This window comes from Cyclopterus lumpus, chromosome 17 (genome assembly GCF_009769545.1).
Source record: "Cyclopterus lumpus isolate fCycLum1 chromosome 17, fCycLum1.pri, whole genome shotgun sequence".
In the NCBI taxonomy this organism is placed as follows: Eukaryota; Metazoa; Chordata; class Actinopteri; order Perciformes; family Cyclopteridae; genus Cyclopterus; species Cyclopterus lumpus.
In genome coordinates, this window is record NC_046982.1 from 11,147,260 (window position 1) to 11,166,689 (window position 19,430).

Sequence of the window (19,430 nt, forward strand, 5' to 3'; positions counted from 1 at the left end):
CGTTTATTTCCTCCTTCCTTCTTTCAACCTCATTGTGCCTCCTTGTTCCAGTGACACAGGCTTGTGGTCATTCAAAGCTATTACTATGGCACTTCAGCAAGCTTTAAATTTAATCATAAATCCTTTTAGAAAATCCAACGGAGCAATTTCTCTCTCTCTCTCTCCCCCCCCCACCCCCACACACACAACCCCCTCGGCTCCAGTGACTACACCCCTGGTCCACGGGTTTTCCGCCGCCTTTAGGTGTGAAGCGAGCAGCCTGGTTTAGCCAAGCCAGTCCTTTCAGTGGATGACAGCTCAGGCTTTTGACTACAGAGAGTTTGCAGGCAGTCTGGGGATGACATATTGGGCCTTTGTCTGTGGACAGTCAGCACGTGTTCAAGGCAAAAAAAAAACTAAAGTGCCCCCTGTAAAGTCATCCCACCATCTGGTTTCTTTCCTCTTCTCCGCGATCTTGGAAACAACAATGTGTGTGCTTATTTTGACTTCTTTGAAAACATTTAGTCACTTTTTTTTTTCTGAATTAAAGTTATTTTCATGAGTATTGCTCACACTCTGTTCTATAACTGGCACTGTACAGTCCAGGCTGGCTAATGCGACACTCTTCTCAAGTTAAAACTCACTGCGTCAGCCAGGCTAACTGTACAGTGCTTCCATACTGGTGGTAGTGTGCTCATTTTGAAGCCATGCTGTGAGCAAGGAGTGCTCGTTGCTGGACTGGAGTTGGTGTGGAAAATTAGCACCAGCCTCAAGCCAAAAACGCAACAATTTTTAATAGTGGCTGTTGAGTCTATTTCTCTTTGCCACTTATACAAGAACAAGCTTCGTTCTGAGGATAATTTTTTCCCAATACAACAAGTGAAATTTTGTTTCCCCACCCTGGTTGGCGTCCGACACTGCTGGTGGATAATTCATCTGGGGTGCTGGTTCTGGTTCTGAGAGCGGGCCAGGACTGGGTAGGCGAGATTTACATTCAGATGGTCGTTGTGTTGGACCAAGGAGACGTTTTTGTAGTGGAGCACCAGGTCTCTGAGGGACGAGTACAGATTGTATGGCTCAGCGAATCCATAACCTGTTGCCGTCTTGTAGATGACACAGTGCTTGGTGTCCCCTTCCACACTGGAAAGAAGGACAGGGATCATTTTTACTGTCGTCCTACATTGGCCTTAAAGTATTTCATTCATGTCATGTTGGCAATATATACAACACTTTTTCACAGCAGACATTTTGGCTCCTTTTGGCTCCTTTCCACTCTTCTTCTTATGAAGAAAAAGAATCCTTGCTATTTGTTTCTTAAACCTGCAACTTTTTTTGGCTGCGTAGAACATTTCAACTTTTCTGTTTGCCTGCAAACCAGCTACAAGCCACTCTTAATCACAACACTAGCTTGACGATTACTGGTTGTTGTGGCAATGAATGTTAAATATGATACTATACTATTTGAGAAATGTCCTGCTGTCAAACTAAAATGGTCTCTATTTAGTCAGTTGTTTAAAGCTACAGTGGGTAATGTATTTTAGAAACATTTGCGTTATATTTGTTAAAATTCTCTTCATCCCGACAACTAAATCAAATGTTGCTGTAATGAGCCCGTCCAATAATTTAATGCGGGCAGAATGTATTGACTGGACGGTCTACCTGTACTGAAAATATCTTTCTTCGTTGTTTCCATCCATTATGATCTGATTACTTTCATAATGTTTGTTGTGGGGGAGTGGCTTTGGAGGGGGGCCCGAAGGGACCAGCGGTCAGTGTTGCTAACGTGGCAATTTTCTTGCTAGATTTAGCATTATTTGGAGCTAATATTTTAATTGGAAAAGAGTTGATGTTTTCCGTTGGATCATTTCTGAAATCTATCCTACTCTTGATAGTTTCTCCAATGTTACCTACCCGAGCTGCAAGTGGATGAATAAATAGAACATTATAGAACAAATGGAACAATAAAACTTACACTACAGAACAGGCGTAGGAGCCCTTTTGTGATTGGCTCTCACGGATGAGAAAGGTACCCTCACATTTGCCTCTCAGCATCTCCTCAGCCTGGGTGCGTTTGATGTCACCCACATACCAGGTACACTCATCGTGGTGGGGTGAACCCTCATCCTCCTCCAGTGAGTAGGATCTGGAAACACAGAATTAAAGCAGCAGATAATCAATCACATGTCATAGCACGACCGAAACACTGAGCTTCAGCCACTCCCTAAATTACAGGTGGAGACACTGCAGCACCCAGTCATCACAGGACAGGTTGCTGAGCTTGTTACTTCATCTCAAACACTTACTCATCTGCATCGTTCTTTATGCCCAGCCATTCATTGATCTTCTTCTGCCTTGTCCCCTTCTGAGTCAGCCATCTGCAAAGCCACAACACCGCAGGTGTAATGCTGACACTTTACCCATCATTCTCAAGACATGAAGATAACAAGTGTGTGTATATAAGTGTATTGTATATAAATGTGTTGGTGTGTGTGTTTGTATATATGTATATAAGTACAGATTGTATATATGTACATTTTCTACAGATTGTAAAGCCCTGATATTGGGCTATATAAAATAAACTGAATTTAATTGAATTGTATATATCATTAAGTGAAATCAAAGCACAGAGAAAAGTTGATGTACATCAGACATGGAGTAAATCTTAAAATGCATTCTTACATCAAGTACTGGTCTCGGATTTTGCGGAGCTGCATGAGATCCGGCTTGAGGCTGTTCATCTTTTTGTCGATCTCTCTGTTATCAGAGACCTGCTGTCTCAGGTCCTGCTCCAGCTTACGCTTGCTGTCGTGGATCTCCTTCACACGAGACTTCAAACGTTCTGAGTTGCTCTGGATCCTGATTTGAGAGAATGGCCATTAATGTGTTGTTCAAATGTAAAACAAAGTGTTTATGCTATCTTGCTTTTGCAGTTGAATTAAACCAGGAGTATCAATAATCCTATGCATATAAACTTGAATTTACTTTTGAATCTCCTTTTCGTTGCCCTCGCGTTGGAATCGCTCCAGAGACTCTCTGCTGTAGCGCTCCTGAGTCTCACACTGCTCCTCAAAGATCTTGATGGTCTCATTGAAGGCCTCAATGGCTGTGCGCTTCATCTGCAGCTCCTGCAGGAAACAGGGACAGAGAAACGTCCATTTGATGATGTATTGTATTTCAATTAGTTAGCAGCCGCTGAGATCACACATATCCAGTCTTCCACCTCCACTGTGGTGTAATATAAAAAGTGAGACATATACACATATAATGGCTTTAAATTCAACACTTAAGTATTCATCATGGGCATTATATGCTACAGATATATAGATCTTTTATTTTACTCTTTCAATTTATATTTGAGGTATTTAAATTAGTTTAATGATTTTTTTTATATTGTACATGCTTTCACACCGATTCCATCTTTGTATTTGTTAGTGCTACTCGATTTCTGCACATATTCATAATATAATGTGGTCTTTTTTCCTAATATTTCCTATTCATGTAATCTTTTGAATACATTTGGATAAAAACTGTGAAACATGTGCATATTTCTTTATGTTTTATATCACTGCTGCATTCGCTATAAATGGATTTAACCAGATTTCCATTGTAGAATAATTATTGTCTTATCTTTTGGATTTCAGACAATAATGAATACGACTGTTTTCAAGATATGTATGATTTTTGTTGTTTGTTTGTTCAGTATAAGAAGAATTCAAAGACTCAAAGTGTTAAATGTCCTACCTGTGAGGTGCGTGTGTATTCCTCGTACAGGGAGTCGTACTCGCGGCTCTTCTCCTGGTACTGCTCATGATAGACCTTCAGCTGCTCTCCCACCTCTTCTATGCTGTTCTCCTTCACCAACTGAGCCATGCAACAAGCAGAAGAGAGCAAAAGCACCACTTTGATGAATGAAATACATTTCAAGCAGGCTCCGCTTACTGTTATATATAAAAACAATTAGATCAATCATTTCTACTTTAAAGGAGGCTTGCCGAGAGAGTTTGCTTATAATTGAGCTTGATGAAAAAAGTCCCCAACCTGTTGATATTTGGAGACAGGGAACAGAAGCTTGGTGTCCAGTTTGGCATTGTATTGGGCGAGGGACTCATGGCGATAGTGATTGATGAGCTCCACTACAGACAGGAAGGTAAGAGGCTCAGAGAAGCCATACCTCCCGTCTCGGTTGTAAATCTTTATAAGCTTGTTGTTCCCCCCTTTCCTGCAAGGGGAGACAGGAGCCACATGAGAAGAAGACAATAACAGGACATATGGCTGCACATGTTAACTTTCATCAAAGGTCTGCTTTTTCTTCATTGAATATCACATTTCTTTATTTCTCAAGCTTTACCTGAGGGTGAGCGTGTACTCGCCCTCCAGTTTACTAGAGGCATCTCGGACCAGGAAGGTGCCATCTGGAGTGTCGCGCAGCTTCTCGTTCACCTCCTCTCTGCAAATACCATGACATGCAGTCTTTACTTCATGAGCCCTAAACGTGATCAGCTGCAATTTAACAGCAAAATAATAACATAATTCCCACGGTCATAAATCTGTAAAACAAGGAACATTGATTTCTGGAAGCATGTAACCATGTATAGCGGATTGGCTGCTATACATAGTGTCTGGTATCTATGACATTTTCTATCCAATACTAATAAATAAAAACTAGATTACCTTGAGATTTCTCCCCAGTACCACTCAGCATCGTTCAACAGGCTGCTTGTGTCTGTCATGGCTGACGGTGCCATTTGTGACTTGACTGGCTTTGCTGGGAGAACTGGTAACATACACACACATAAACACACAAAGATCACCATTAAAAGCATGTTATACTAATAGAATGGATCCAAACAACAGTCACTAAGCAAATACACTCCCTGGAAGCTGCTATGATTTACCTAAATGGATAGAGTTGTCTGTCAGAAACTTGTAAAAGTATGTCAGAAATACTGTGTATTGTATTAAAGCTAACATAATGAACTGCATATAAAGGAAACTGTCTTTATATATATACATATATATATATATATATATGTCCCCTGCCTTCGCCCTATGTCAGCTGGGATAGGCTCCAGCGCCCCCGCGACCCTAATGAGGATAAGCGGTATTGAAAATGGATGGATGGATGGATATATATATATATATATATATATATATATATATATATATATATATATATATATATAACATACCTGGAGGAGCGAGGTCTTGCTCCGTCGTTCTCTCTATCAGAAGCCTTTCCACCACAAGGGCAGGGAACTCCTCATCCACCGACAACCTGCAAATCAATCAATAGCAGCTTTAGAAATACATAGCTGAAACTCCCAATTTGACACATTTGATCAATTTAAACTTTACTTCAGTAGCCTTGTGCTTTACAGAACGGACAGATCAAAGGTGCTCAATTCTTCTTTCATACAATCTATTGCATCTGTTTTGTGTAAAATATCAGTCAACCAAAATGTACCACGGGGTGGAGGGGCCTGTTCGTATCAGCAGTGGTCCAAAGATCTTTCCCAGCGTGTGTGTGTCCAGGCCATTACTGGCCTGCACCTGTGTGACCTTGGCCAGGTGTGTGAGGAGGTACTGCAGTGTGAGATGGTGATGGAGAGGGACGGAAGTGGAGCTCTCGAGGACCAGGCTTACCTCCCTGTCATGGCTTCCAGCAACTGCACCATCTGTAAAAGGTTATTGAAATAACCACGAAGATGATAAACTACTGTTACAATTTAATCAGGTTTTACCACATGGGGAGAATTTCAGGAAAGTCAAGATATTTAAGAAGAAGATGATGCTCAATTAGGTATGTGTACAGACTGTTTAGCCTGCTATGAGACACTATGCCACCTACTTTTATCGTCATCAAGTCCTTAATAAGTAGCTAAAATGTCAATTGGGTCAATGGACGTTTCTGTAAATAGTTCTAAAATAAATTGAATCTGAATGTGTGTGCAGAGAAGAATCAGCTGAAGAATTTCTAGCATGCCTCAGTGAGCTCATCTAATCCAACACTACTCTATTCTCTCAACGCTGACAAGCAACTGACCTCAATCAGCTGCATATAACAGTCAGTTTGGGCCTTGTGCAATTATTTTTACTAAAATTACAGTTATTGAGGCAATGAATTGTGCCTTTTCTAACTACTAAAAAAACATCAAAAGCAGCATGTAGCTTTTCTCCAGCTCTCAAATGCTAATGGTCCTATAACAAGCCATGACCATACAGAAGTGACTCCTCTTATAAGATGGCACCCGTTAACTAATTGAAAATTGGGCGTTGAATCAAGTATCAACTCAAAGTATTCATGAGATGAGACCTACCTGCTGACTGCTGTAGGACCTGCTGCTGCAGTGTGACAGCAGTTTGAAGGGGAGCATAGAAACAGGCAGGGATGACGGGTGACGGTAGGTTTCTCAGGTAGCTCAGCACACACTCGGACAGGTACCCCACATCTTTCTGACACATCTCACTCTCTGGAGCCCACAAAGACACATACAAAGACATTTAGGGAGACCAAACTTAATTAAACACAAAAAAACTGAATCTGAATCTGAAGGCTCTGTTCGGTTGTAACTTGAATTCTCTCCCAATATACTGTATGAAGCAGGTGAGACGTACTGAACAAACAGTAGCGGGCTACTTTCAATCCCGTTAAATAGGTGTAACCTTATGAAATATGAATGGCATCGCTGAAAAGCAGCTTGCATGCTCAGTTCCCATTCCATACAGTAAATATCAGTGAAACCTTTTGTAATTCACTAATGTGTAGGATCGGATGGCATCTAGTGGTGAGGTTGCAGATTACAGCCAACTGAAACACACTGGGTACATCCCACTTCTCTTATTTGTCATTTCCTGGCTCCTATGCGCTGTTGTTCTGTGCTGCCGTATTGACAGCTGTCCCAAAGCTCTTGCTTTTGCTCCGAGGACACACAAGAGCAGGCCTCCAGGAAGTGTTTTAGCTGCCTAATTGTTCATTAGTTATTTGATTGGATGCTGCAGCTGATCGGACTGATCGATGGAGTTTCATTCCAGAGTGAAGACGAATCCCAGATTAAACTTAAGTTATATGTTAGATTTGTTTTCTTATTCTTGATCACAATCAGAATTTCAAAACATACAGATGAAAATAATTCATAAATAAGACAAACGCATTGGCCCTTTTCCAGACATGGTGGCCGGCTCCATAAAGAGGACACACTCCGTATGTAGAAATAAACTGCTGATTCTAAAGTAACCTATTTTCAGGCGATTGTAGAAAACATACTAATCACTATTATATTCTGTCAGTAGATCCCCCTAAATGCAACACACTGTCCCTTTAAATGATACCGAATTTTTGAGGATGATACTAAAATAGATATTTGAGACTTGAAACAATATGATTACAGATAACCCCTTCAGTACAAACACATAAGATAAACAATGATTTTGAACTATAATTTTATATGACATATACACCCATACGGTGTATTGCCATAAGCTACTATGAGCCAATATTTTGGTTGGACTCTACTGCACAAATAACACAAATAAAGTGTATTAAAAAAAAGGACAGGATGAAGATTAAAAGGTATACATCTCTGACTTACCAGAGCTCAGGCTATACACTGGGCTGTCTGAACCTGAGGAAACATCTGTCCTGTACAATATCTTGCAGTCCAGACCTGAGAAAGACAAAAAGAGCAGTTGAATAAATTTGACATTTTACGGGCTGGACAATGTCCGTTTTTAAGCAACAACTTGTGTGTGACAAAGCACATGGCCAGATGTTTGTTTGGGAATACAGCTGTGTGTTGTTTTCATTCCAGTCTCACACCCATCAACAGAGAGAAGGGGATCAATCAATTGGTGGAGAGTTGATCCGTCAAATGTTTTGGACAAGCAAAATATGTGCTATTCTTAATGGGAAATGTGCAATTGATTTAGTGACCGAAAGAGCAATTATATTTGAAACCCCAAAACGAGAAAAATATTTCACACATCCTGTGAAAATATCCCTGAAGAAAACTTTTAAACTCTTACTGAATGAATTTCTCTTTTGGGTCCAAGGCTTAACAAACATGTAGAAGCACTGAGTCTAGGCTTCCATCTAGGTCTCTCAGGTAGTTGTGAAAACCACACCATGCAGTCACAGCGTATGTGCATCCAACACTGGGAAGTAATTCAATATTAGTGCTCCACTATATTATTTACATTCAGAGACAGACCTTCTGTCGCCCTTCAAGTAGATAATCAATATGGAAATATTAGCAATCCTTGCGACTTGATTAAAGCATCACTTCCTTACAAACTATTTCTAATCAGCTTTAGAGTATATAGTGCGTCCACACTGGAGTCATTGAGTCAAATATACTTGGGAAAAAGTGAGAATGCTAATCTATGTCAATCCACATAAAATTATTTAGCAACTATTTCGATGTATTCAAGCTAAAATGCAGACAGGAATTTTAAGATGTTTTATTAGGCTCTGACATTAAATGATTAAGTGATGAATCAAGAATATAATCTGCAGATTAATCAGTGATGAAAATAATTTGAATTTGCAGTCACAAATCTATTTGTATGTGAGAGAGACAAACAGAGAGAAAACAAAAACAAGAAAGACAGAAAAAAAGACTCAAAACTGTGAATGGAGTCCCACTGAGTGCTATTTGTTAACAACAGTAGTGCATATCAAACCCACTGAGCAGGACACAGTGAGAACTTGTTCTGACTTAAACCACATTAAACTTCATGTAGGAAATCCATATAAAGTCCCTAAGCGACCGAGGAGGTACTGCGAGTGTGCACTTCTAATCTGTGTGACTGTATCCACATGTCTATATATGTGTCCAATGCTGGCATGAGAGCAACAGGCACATGGCGAGAGGGAGACAGTCGCACATATACGGAGAGACGGAGAGGCGAGACAGACGACAGATGAATACTTTGGCCGATTGCGTGGATGTACCTCTCTTCTCTATGGCTTGGATCAGGCTGGCGAGGGCTGGGGGAGCCGTCTCTGGCGGTGTGAACTGCTCGCTCAGGTCCAGCACAGAAACAGCTGAAACAACAACACAAATCACTGTTACACTTCTGGCACAAAGCCTCTGAAAGACCACGGGGGGTGCTGCAGCACTGAGAAGGGCACAGTTAACTAGGAGCAGTTGGAGATATAGAGCGTGTATAATGTTGTGAGCATGTAAAAAAATCTGGGAAGAACACAATAAAATGTGAGGAGGTGGATTTTAATATCCATTTCGCAAGAAGCACACCTGTTTTGCAAAAAAAGCATTTGTTCTGATAGTATTTAAATAAAAAACAACTCCCAACACTGACTAAAACACAGAGCACCCTTGAAGCTTGTGATGCATCTTACTTTGGTGGTTGGACGTCTGGAAGTCTAGCTGATTAGATTTAAGATAAGAAAACCAGAACAATTTAGAAAGCTTAATGAACAAAAGAATGAAAAGAGGCTTTATACGGAGGAGTGAAAATAAAAAAAGACTGCTGATGGCGAGCAAAAACTTTATCTACTTCACAACTCCCCATAGACCAAATCAAACATCTTTTCAGTCTGAGAGAATGAGAAAAGGAGAAAGCAAGAGGGGAAAAAAGAGAGATCCCATTTCCCTCCCTCTCTTTTTTTCCCTTTTCTTTTCTCCCCTCTCGCTTTCTCTCCTCCCCTCCGTCCTGCTCGGTGTTTCGCCTTAGCTCTTTGCGTGAGTGGAGCACAATAAAGGATTTAATCAAAACTCCTGAACAAGCAAAAGCCCTGTGGCAGTGTGCCAGGCCCGGCCCGGCCCAGACAGGCAGCGCCTCCTATTTGGCCCCAAAGCAGGACTATGAGCTGGGGTTTGGGGGGGCGGTGGGGGGTATGAGGGGTGGGAGTAACGGTGGGAGCAGGGAGGGCCTGGACTGGCCGGGGCTTGGCATTAGGCTCCTGTTCCTGGCACGGCTCGGCTAAACCGCTGCTGATTATTAATTTGGGGAGTTCAGACAAGAAACACAGCGTCAGCACATTCCGTTCCTCTCTCTCTCTCTCTCCCTCTCTCCGGTTCTTGTTCTCAGTTTCTTTGGATGACTCTCTCCCTCTCTCTGTCTTTTGCATTCTTTCTCTTGCTGGACTTTCTCCCTATTTTCTCTCTCTTGCTCCTTATCTTTCTTTTTCTCCCTTTTGGTCTCTTTTACAGAAGTTTTAATCTCTCTTTTTCTTTTTCCTGTCTCTCTCCGTTTCTTCGTTTCTGCCGGTTGAACATGGAAACTTTGCCCGGCATGGTCTCCAGCTCTCGAGCAAGCACACAGACAGACCTCTGCCTCTTCTTTATCCCTGTTGGCCATTTTGGTTGGCAGGGCCCTTCCCCCCTCTGCTCTCATCACATAGTGTCTCTCTTTGGTGTGCAGTACAGTTTGTACATAGTGTAGTGTATTACAAAACCATTATAAGACTTTTACAAAATGATTTGTAAGTATAAAAGATACTTAGGGTAAGTGTGTGCTCCTGGTTCAAACAAACAGTTTCTTCTCCTTTCCACCTTGATGTGGTTTTCAGACCAAAAACAGCATGGCATTTAAACAACGCAGGAGTAAGTGGGAGAGGAAACAGTGAACATGTTGCTTTTGAAAAGCTAAGCAACAACAAATATGGACTAAAGCAGAATATTTGTTAGATAAAAACATGGTGTGAATTTTGTAAACGAATACATCTATATTTTTCAATAAGCGCTCTGATGTTATTGAATATGTTTGGATAACACGAGTTGGAAATAATCCAAACACAACTAATAATAGTAGTGTAGCTTAATCTTTATCTGCAACTGTACAGAAATACCAGGTTTTAACAGAATTAATAGACATGCCAACAAATCTGCCACAAATGTGAGCTACCGCATTATTAATGACTTATTGCATTGTTGGAAAAGTTGAGCATGGTTTTTGGGGTGTTGCGGCTCTACAGTATAACAATGTCACAGTGCCTTCACTCCTGATAGGCAAGACTCCTAATTTAGACAGCCACTGGAAATCTAAACATACACATGGGGAATTTTAGGCATTTGAATATCGACCCATGTTGTTGTTTTCTTTTTGTTGACGGCAAACCACTGAATTGATTTTGCCTTTTCACATTACTATAAAATGCTATGACGTACAAGAAGAGGAAACTATCACAAACACTTTGTACCAATTAATTCTTCATATTGCTTAATTAAATGCCATCATTTCATTGAAATATTATTGTTAATAAATAAACACTTTCTAAGTAAGACTGGATTGTCATAATTAAAGTGTATAAATTATTTAGCACAAGAGAGCACAAGCCAATCTTCACGAGGCTCTTACGGGTTAAGGCAGGATGACGGTAATAACGTGGAAATCAAATAAAAAAGGGAAATAGGTTCAAATATAGGCTATAAAACCACAAAATGAATTCCCTCCAACAGTTTGAGAGGGGAGTAAGAAAAATTGATTGCCATATTTTCCACAAGAGGAAAGAAGTGTGTCACTTCATGCAAACAAATATAAACACTTTATTTTACAACAACTTTGACTTTCGTGCAAAAAGCAGCTGAAGCACAGTCGTTTCAAGGTTTTGGAAAGGTATGGAAAAAAAGAGTGAAAGCCGAGAGAGAAGTAACAGCAACTTGTTAGTCAATTAGAACCACTTCCTTGGCAGACTGCACACTGACAGGCAGGCTTATGACTTGACAAGCCCTGAGACGACGCCAATGGGAGAAACAGATAAGAGAGGAAGAGAGAGAGAGAGAGAGGGAGAGAGAGGGAGAGAGAGAGAGAGAGAGAGAACGAGAAAAAAGCATGACACAGAGTGGAGTTTGGCACTTTAACAAGTATGTCCGGGTGCGTTTGAACCTTTTAAGTCGAGTTCATGCATGCATTCATTGTGAGAAATCTTTACAGGCTAGGTCTCATGACTGTGTTTGCAGAATTTCTACAGATATGATTTGATAAAGTCAAACCCAGTCAATCAACATCATTTGCGTTAGAAAAATGAAAACCTATAAAGACACGTGTGAAGTGTGCTTCTGCACATGAAGCTGGAGCGGTCGGATGAATGTTGCAGATCCTGTCGTGTGTTTGCACAGCTCGTTCAATGCAAGGCAAGCAGCAGACAGGCAAAAGTAGACTGGATAAATATTTGCTCTGTATCTTCTGCATCAGTATGCTTATGTAATACGTAGCTGGCTCTGCTGCATTCTCCCTCTCAGGGGTCTGTGGAAGAAACTGAAGCTTTTCCAAATGCAGAGATACAGCATGAAGTAATTCACAGGATTGAAATGCTTGAAATTAAACCTCTTGAATGTAATCACTTTACATCCTACACTTTTTTTTATTATGTAAATTAAATAAAAATGATTCAGTTCAACCACGACTACCTCAAATGATGTTATTGGATTCACTTTTTATATGACAAAAAACGATAAAATGTATGCCCAGACAGTCAGAGCGACAAGTTACCACAGAAAAATTAATTGTATTTTTATTGTACCATAACCAAAGTGATCATGATAAAGGTTATTCACTGGTTTTGTGGTCGGCATGTACAGTCGGCTTGTATAAATTCATTTATGTTTTATCCTGTATTAAGTTCAAGATTGGCAACTATTTGCAAAGGTCATGAATGACCAACAGCTAATAGAATATTTTTTTGTATTCTTTTCTATTACAGTATAAAAGAGCTAACTAACTTTCCACGGTCCTCCAAATGCACCAATTTGAGGCTAAACTGAAGTAAACACCTTCATCAACAAATGAGGATCAAATTTGGCAAGACATTTTCAAACCGTGTCGTTTACTCCAAGCATGTGTTTCTTATGTGCAGTTGTGACGAGGCCAGTTGGTGTCTGGCTCACGGATAGTGTGCAACAGTGTGTATGGTCAGGTTTCACATGTACTCACTGTATCCCAGCTGTGTGGATAAGCAATGTGGATAAGCAATGCATTATGACCAGGCACACCATCCATTCCTCTGTTTCAGCATGCTTCAAAGCTGCACGAGTGAGTCCCTGCAACCATGTCAGACTAGGTGCTCTCTACACAACGCTGGTTTTACAGGCCTACAGGCATCACTGGGGTGAACATTAATGCAGAAATGTGCTATAAAACTTGTAATAGCAGGCTGATCAAGAACGTGTTTAATGCAATGTGACTAAACTTTATTCATGTTGTGGGGAAATGGAGGATTTAACAACTTTAAAATGAAAATTCAAATGTCAATGTATGCAGAAACTTTAAAGTTTACCATTTTATGCCAAAAGTAGTCCCAAGTAACACGTGTTTTAGTCCCGTTCTAGCTGACATTGTGAGGTTGGTGTTGCAACCTCAGTTATATGACTCAGTCTAAAAGTAATGGGGCCGCTTCAAAGTTGTCAGATTGTTGAACACCCTCTGAAATCCCCATCCCTCAAACCTTTCCAGTGTCGGAGTTAGCTGCGCCCAACAATGTTTTAACTTCAAAACAATGAATATAACATTCACACCTACTTTACGCAGCGATTGGCCAGCTGTGCAGATGTGATAAAGTAGGAAGGAGAAGAACTTCTCTCTCAAACTTTTCCCCCCATTCTTCAGTCACTTTTCGTATGTTCAAGTGCAACACCAACAATGCCCTTGAGGAGATGCTCGCCCGTCTCGTTCACCTTTTAGTCTAGCTATTTTGAGAAGCTATAAACACTTTTGCCATCGGACATGGTCGGTCTATACCTAAATATATATGGAAAGTTGTAACCCCATTGAAGCACACAATACTGAGTTGGAGATTTGTCCCTCAGAAGAAAAGACCATGCCGAGTAAAATATGGTTTATAGTTTATCTTGCGTGATTATCATCATAGCCTATATCATCATATCAAAAATACTCAAGTCTGAATGCTTTCATGGTATAATTCTGTTTAAGCATTTTATTTTACTCCTGCCAACAGTAAGCAACTGTACAACATGTACGTTTCTCTCATAACTTTTTTCCTAAAGCCGTTAATCTTTTAGTAAGACAACTTCACACCTAAATGAGTTCTCATTTACTGCTCTGGCACTTAATAAATGCTCCAGAAAATAAAATGTGTAACATGCTAAATTTACTAAATTCCAGGAGAATAATACAACAGCCAGGAGAGAAACCAAATACAGCTGGTTCCTATATTTGCAGTTGGATAGGGCGGCCTTGGCTTACACTGTAGCCCTCGTCTCCCTCCCTTTTCAGCCTCTCCATATCTCTCTCATTCACTTTCTCTACTGTCTCAGCTCCTACGCCCCCCCTCTCCTCCCCTTCCCTCCATTGGTTCTTTGAAAGTGTTTTCCTGGTAAGGAAAAGGGAGTGGAGAGAGAACAGAGGTCTGTCCTTTCTGAGAACTGGCCCCGCTAACATGGTTTATAGCTGCCCAGAGACAGTATCAGACATGTATGTGAATCAGGGAGGAAGGCTGCAAAAAGGAGGGAGTACCAGAGAGAAGGGGGAGAGCGGGAGCGAGTGAGGGAGAGAGAACGAAGGGAGGAGTTTGCAAACATGCCAAGCCATGGTTCACTTCAGCAGGCAGTTAAAGTGAGGCCAGGGAAAGGAAAAGAGGGAAAGAGGGGGAAAAAATCTCTCTGGGTTTGTAGAATGATTTCGGCTGCAAGTTGAGAAACGCCTTTGCCAAAGCAGACTTTTTACTCACAATCTGTCTCAAAATGTTTACTTGAATCCATCACTCCAAGTTGTACTGCACCATATGTGCTCCACAACACTAGATGAGTGAAGGTAACCAAAATCCATTCTAACAAACTAATGTATAAACACTACTGTTGTACATAAAGCATGGCCTGTTTTGTGGCTGAACAACCAAAATAAAACCAAAATAAACTGCTTTAATACAGAGTGAAGTCATTTTTTAAGCACATAAACAAACTCTACACACAACACTTGTGAGTAACTAAATGCTGCATCTGTAGGAGAGGGACTGTTATAATGTAGTCCAAATATTCACACTAATATGACGTCGTCGGTCAACCCACAACCCGCTTCTAACTATTTAAATTTAGAAAAAAAGAAAAGCTGAGCCATTTGCATCTTTTGGCCATTGAGAAAGCCAGATTTACTCAGTAACATTGGTACATGTACATGCACTCAAGTAGTCATTCTGCAGTAACCTAATTTCTTGAATGCAAATGAGAAACCTGGTTTATTTAATCTGGGTAAAGGATTAAGGAAAAAACTGTTAACAGTAAGATTTCTGCCAATGAAACCTAATCTTTTGGCAATGTGTACACTTAACTGGGTTTCTGAGGAGAGTTTTACATGAATGCATTTGCACGTAAAAGACTTGAGGCTGAGTAAGTTTTGCTGTGTCCATGTTCAGTCAAGAAAATTAACTTAATTAAATACAAATGTCTAAAACTAAAACTAAAATAAATAAGTCTGAATCAGTCAATTTCACAAACTGAAACAGTCAGACAAACTTGCTGACAGCCGGTCCTCGCAGTGTCCTCTCTGACCAGGAACGAACAGCAAAAACTAAAATATTTCAAAGGCTGAAATGATGTTTGAAGTATCCTCAAGGTCTGGGTAGAACGCTGATAACGTTGCCAGCTGTATGTAGATGTGGGTTATAGTACATTGATTATTAAATGCTAAATTCCAGGTGGTAATTTTTTCGCAAACATTCAGCTCCATGTTATAGGACGAACATTTGAATTAAACCTGTACCTTCGTCATCTTGGTGCTGCCTCTCAATACCAATGTTACAATCCTTGCGTATAGTAAATGGGCCACACTAACAATAGCTCTATTCACAAAATGTCAAGGGCCTCGGTTCCTTCAGGGAAATTATGATGATATTTGTTGAATTTGGGCTCCACCATTTCTAATATAAAATGCACTTTTGGTGCTAAGCCAAAGTATCCTTCCTTCAGCCACTTCCCTGCCACCCAACCCCCCCTAAACCCCTTCCCAGGGTTTCACTGGGTTCTTCCGCCCCTGTCTCTCCATATCACAGACACAAACGCCTGCTGCCCAACTGGTTTGTTTCACTGTCCATCAAACCACGAGGATACTGTTGTCCTCCTCACCTGCTTCTGCTGGGGAAAGTTAAGCCTGTGCTTACGGACCAATACTTGCCCTTCACTCTCAGTTTTTATTATATTATTGGCATGGAGAACTCTCATGTGATAAGAAAACTGAAGACATTTGTACTGAAGCTAGGACATTCCCTGTATTTGTAGGAATTTTAAGGAAAAAGAAATACAGAGAAACAAATTAAAACTAATGAATTTGTATGAGGCCCAGTGTACTGTTGGACACGATGAATAGCCAATTGGCTCAACCAAAGGTAATTCAGAGTTCACAGCATACATGCTCAGAGTGGTACTTAGCCCATCTGTCATAAAAAAGCACACGGGAATTACAGAGAATACAGCTTTGGACAGAGGAGGATTGTATGGTTTTATATGCGGAATGATATAAAAACTTGTATTAATCTTTTGACCCTTTGCACCTTTTCCCCTGGCATCCCGTACAAGGAAGCAATAAATTAACCAGCTGAAGCCAAAAGCAAGGGAGTGCTAATGAGGAGAAAATGAAGGAAATCTTGGGAGTGTGGAAGAACTTTGGTAAAAAAAAAAGAAGTTTTTACTTGAAGTTAAGCTTGCTGAGGTTGACAAATCCAAGCCAAATGTAGCTTTGAGTTGGACGCTGTTACAGCTGAAAGCAGGCTCTTACCATTATGAATAAATATCAGTCGTGCCATTTTCCCCCAGAGTTACAGGAGTGAAAAGAGGTGTGAAAGAACAGAGCATTTATCTCCGAGTAACAACATTGGATATTGTATTCCCTGAAATGTTAATGCAAAATATGACTTTCAGAGCATTAACACAGCAGCAAACAACTATTGTCTAAGTCAGGATATAGGGGAGTAATGTCTACCTGAGCAGAGAATAATATCGCTCCCCCTCTGTGTGTGTGTGTTTGTGTGTGTTGTTAACCAAGCTTCTCCTTGCCTTGTTGACATAGCCGGGCCAGCCATGCGTGGTTAGCTCACGGCTGCTGCTCTGCTCTCATACAGCAGTTAAAGCTGATAATGTCGCCTTGACAGAAAGCGTCGTCGCAGAAGTGTAGTGCCGACCCTCAAGTTCCCCCTCAGGTAAATACTGTTCGCATTGCCAGCACTTCTGCATTTGTTTGCAATGTTTGCACCGTTAGCTGCAAGCCGCATCACCATGTTGAGGCAACAGAAATGATCAACATCTTGGAATATGCACCTTTCAATAACTCTTAATTTGCACAAAATACAACCACAGCGATTAAAACATTTCTTTGAAAACAGTACTTGAAGTATTTCCTGGCAGTGTGATCTTGTCCCCGTAGTTGAGTAGAAGGTCAATAACAAGTCACACTGAAGGAGAGCCAAGCATTTTTGAGCAGATAAGCCCCTATGCATTTTGGTTGCCAGAGACACATGTTAATGTTGAATGTAAAGGGGCCACACAGACAGCAGAATCAATGCCAGACCTGTACAGGAGAGTCCGGTAAGTAGATGGATTAGGCCTTTTTGGTTAGCTGTGCTTCCAAAGAGGTAAGGCTTATGACGTGTTTTAAGTATAGATTAAAGGGTCAGCTAGAGGTCACTGCCAAATGTGACAGCCCAATCAAAACTTGACCAGCAACACGTCAACTGCACCAACCCACAGCCAAAGTCTGTGTTGACGGTCTGGTCCTGTGCTTAAAACTTTGACAATAAAATGTTAAAAAGTCTATGTAAAAACAAATATAAAATCACACCTCCTCCCAAGAATAAATTCAAATCCTGAGAGATTCCAAAAATAAAATAAAACAAAATAAACATACAACAAAATAAAAGTTTTTCAATTATAATTTGAAAAGAAATATAAACAACCTGCATGCAGAAAAAGCTTTCTTTTTAGAAAAACAATAAAGAAGAATATAATGTTAAATGCCAGCTTCGCAAGGACATTTACAGACGCCGCACTGTAGTTACAAAAGGCACTGTTATTACATTACATACTGAGAAATCAACTAAACTGTGTGCTGGCTTCTAACAAATTAAACTCCAACTTTATGTATGAAATTGCAACACAATATTTCCAGGTCCCTTTAAAATGTGAAACGGTATCGTGCTACGAGTGCATTATTGTTCTCTACAATACAATCAATACAAACATTTCAGTTGCCTTGCAGCTACTCTGCTGTGAAAAATATTGTGACAGAGTATTTAATACAAAAATGCTCTTACCTTGAGACGACTCTGGTCTTGGAGCAACAGGGAGGGGTCGTTGGGACCTGGGTTGACTCGATGGGAGCGCCATCTTCACGGGGCCCACATACTCGACATACGTCCCTGGGAAGTCACCTCTCTGTTTAGTACGTTCGTTGTACCCGAGGAGCCAGCCGAGGCGCTCAGGCTGCTCCACGCAGCCCTCCTGGTAGTTCTCCATGGACAGCAGAGAGGCCTTGCTGACTGTCAGAAGGTCCCCAGCCTGCAGATCCAGGTCCTCTTCCTGGTCCCTTGTAAATGCGAAGAGGGCAAGGTACTGAAAACCTTCCGTCGCCATTTTGTTAGGGAGGACAAATCAAAATGGCTACTGAATAGAGGATTAGATGGTGCAGCCCGAGTCCCACTGCAACAACAGGGTTCGCCTGTACAGAAATCCTCCTCAGAAACCAAAAAGGCTGTTGAGTCACTAAACTCTGATGTTGGTACGGTGGCTCAGGGGGTCGGGGGAATGAGGGGAGGAGGGGGTGTCACCCGAAGCTCAGAAGCATTTTTAAAAGTCAATAAGGTGGCGTTCTGCTGCTGCTAAGTCTGAGAAGGCAGCGGTTTCAGACCTGACCGGTGTTGGTGGGCTTATGCACTTTCCTCAGCTTGATACCCCGGTTGAGCCAGATGATGGAGCAGAGGGAGAGCATTGGCAACATGCTCTTGTAATCAGCAGGAACCTGCTGGCCGGGTGCTTTTGGAGCAGCCTGGTTCAAAGGTGTTGCCAGTCGAGGGCCTGGTGTTGTTGGCTCTCTACGGTCAAATGAAGTCGCCTGATTGGAGGACCAGTGGCAAAGTGGGAAGGTCTTTAATCCTCTTCGGTTCTCTCAGGCTCCCACATGTTCCGGAGAGGGATTGTGACCGACCTGCATGACGTAAAGAAAAACACACCAAAAAAAGAAAAGTGAAATGAGAAAAAATAAATAAAATAAAAGGAGTCTACATTTTTGTAATAATGAAAATACAAATTAATCACCAATACACGTTGTTTCTATTCGATAAATAAAGCGGCACATATCGATGTGAAACGAAGCTTAAAGCGATGCATAAAAATGGCGAACTGCGGCAGCTCCATGCACTTGTGCAGTATTCGGTTAGGACGGAGAGATCGGATGATGCTGCTGCGTCATGACCAACAGCAGACTGGGTCCCTGGACAGGAGTCTCCAATCCCTCCACTCTACATTCACACTCACAGCCCCAACTGACAC

At 41.1% G+C, this 19,430-nt stretch overlaps 1 protein-coding gene across 1 annotated transcript; it reads right to left on the bottom strand.

The window, feature by feature from the left end:
- Window positions 1–228: 228 nt before the first annotated feature.
- On the bottom strand, window positions 229–18,537 carry pik3r2 (phosphoinositide-3-kinase, regulatory subunit 2 (beta)). The gene is made up of 15 exons (XM_034556323.1): window positions 18,197–18,537; window positions 8,930–9,022; window positions 7,569–7,643; window positions 6,297–6,449; window positions 5,444–5,654; window positions 5,169–5,254; window positions 4,651–4,753; window positions 4,328–4,426; window positions 4,018–4,198; window positions 3,721–3,840; window positions 2,962–3,104; window positions 2,659–2,835; window positions 2,283–2,354; window positions 1,952–2,122; window positions 229–1,119 (listed from the first exon to the last, which is right to left on the bottom strand). Exons 1-15 carry the CDS (start codon window positions 18,513–18,515, stop codon window positions 912–914), a joined length of 2,211 nt encoding a protein of 736 aa, XP_034412214.1. The 5' UTR covers window positions 18,516–18,537; the 3' UTR covers window positions 229–911.
- Window positions 18,538–19,430: the final 893 nt, after the last annotated feature.

Coding starts and splice junctions, on each gene's coding strand:
- pik3r2 (XM_034556323.1), bottom strand. CDS start 18,515: ATGGCGACGGAAGGTTTTCAGTACCTTGCCCTCTTCGCATTTACAAGG. Junction 4,199..4,327: donor GAGTACACGCTCACCCTCAG/GTAAAGCTTGAG, acceptor CTCCCCTTGCAG/GAAAGGGGGGAACAACAAGC. Junction 2,836..2,961: donor AACGAAAAGGAGATTCAAAA/GTAAATTCAAGT, acceptor CTCTCAAATCAG/GATCCAGAGCAACTCAGAAC.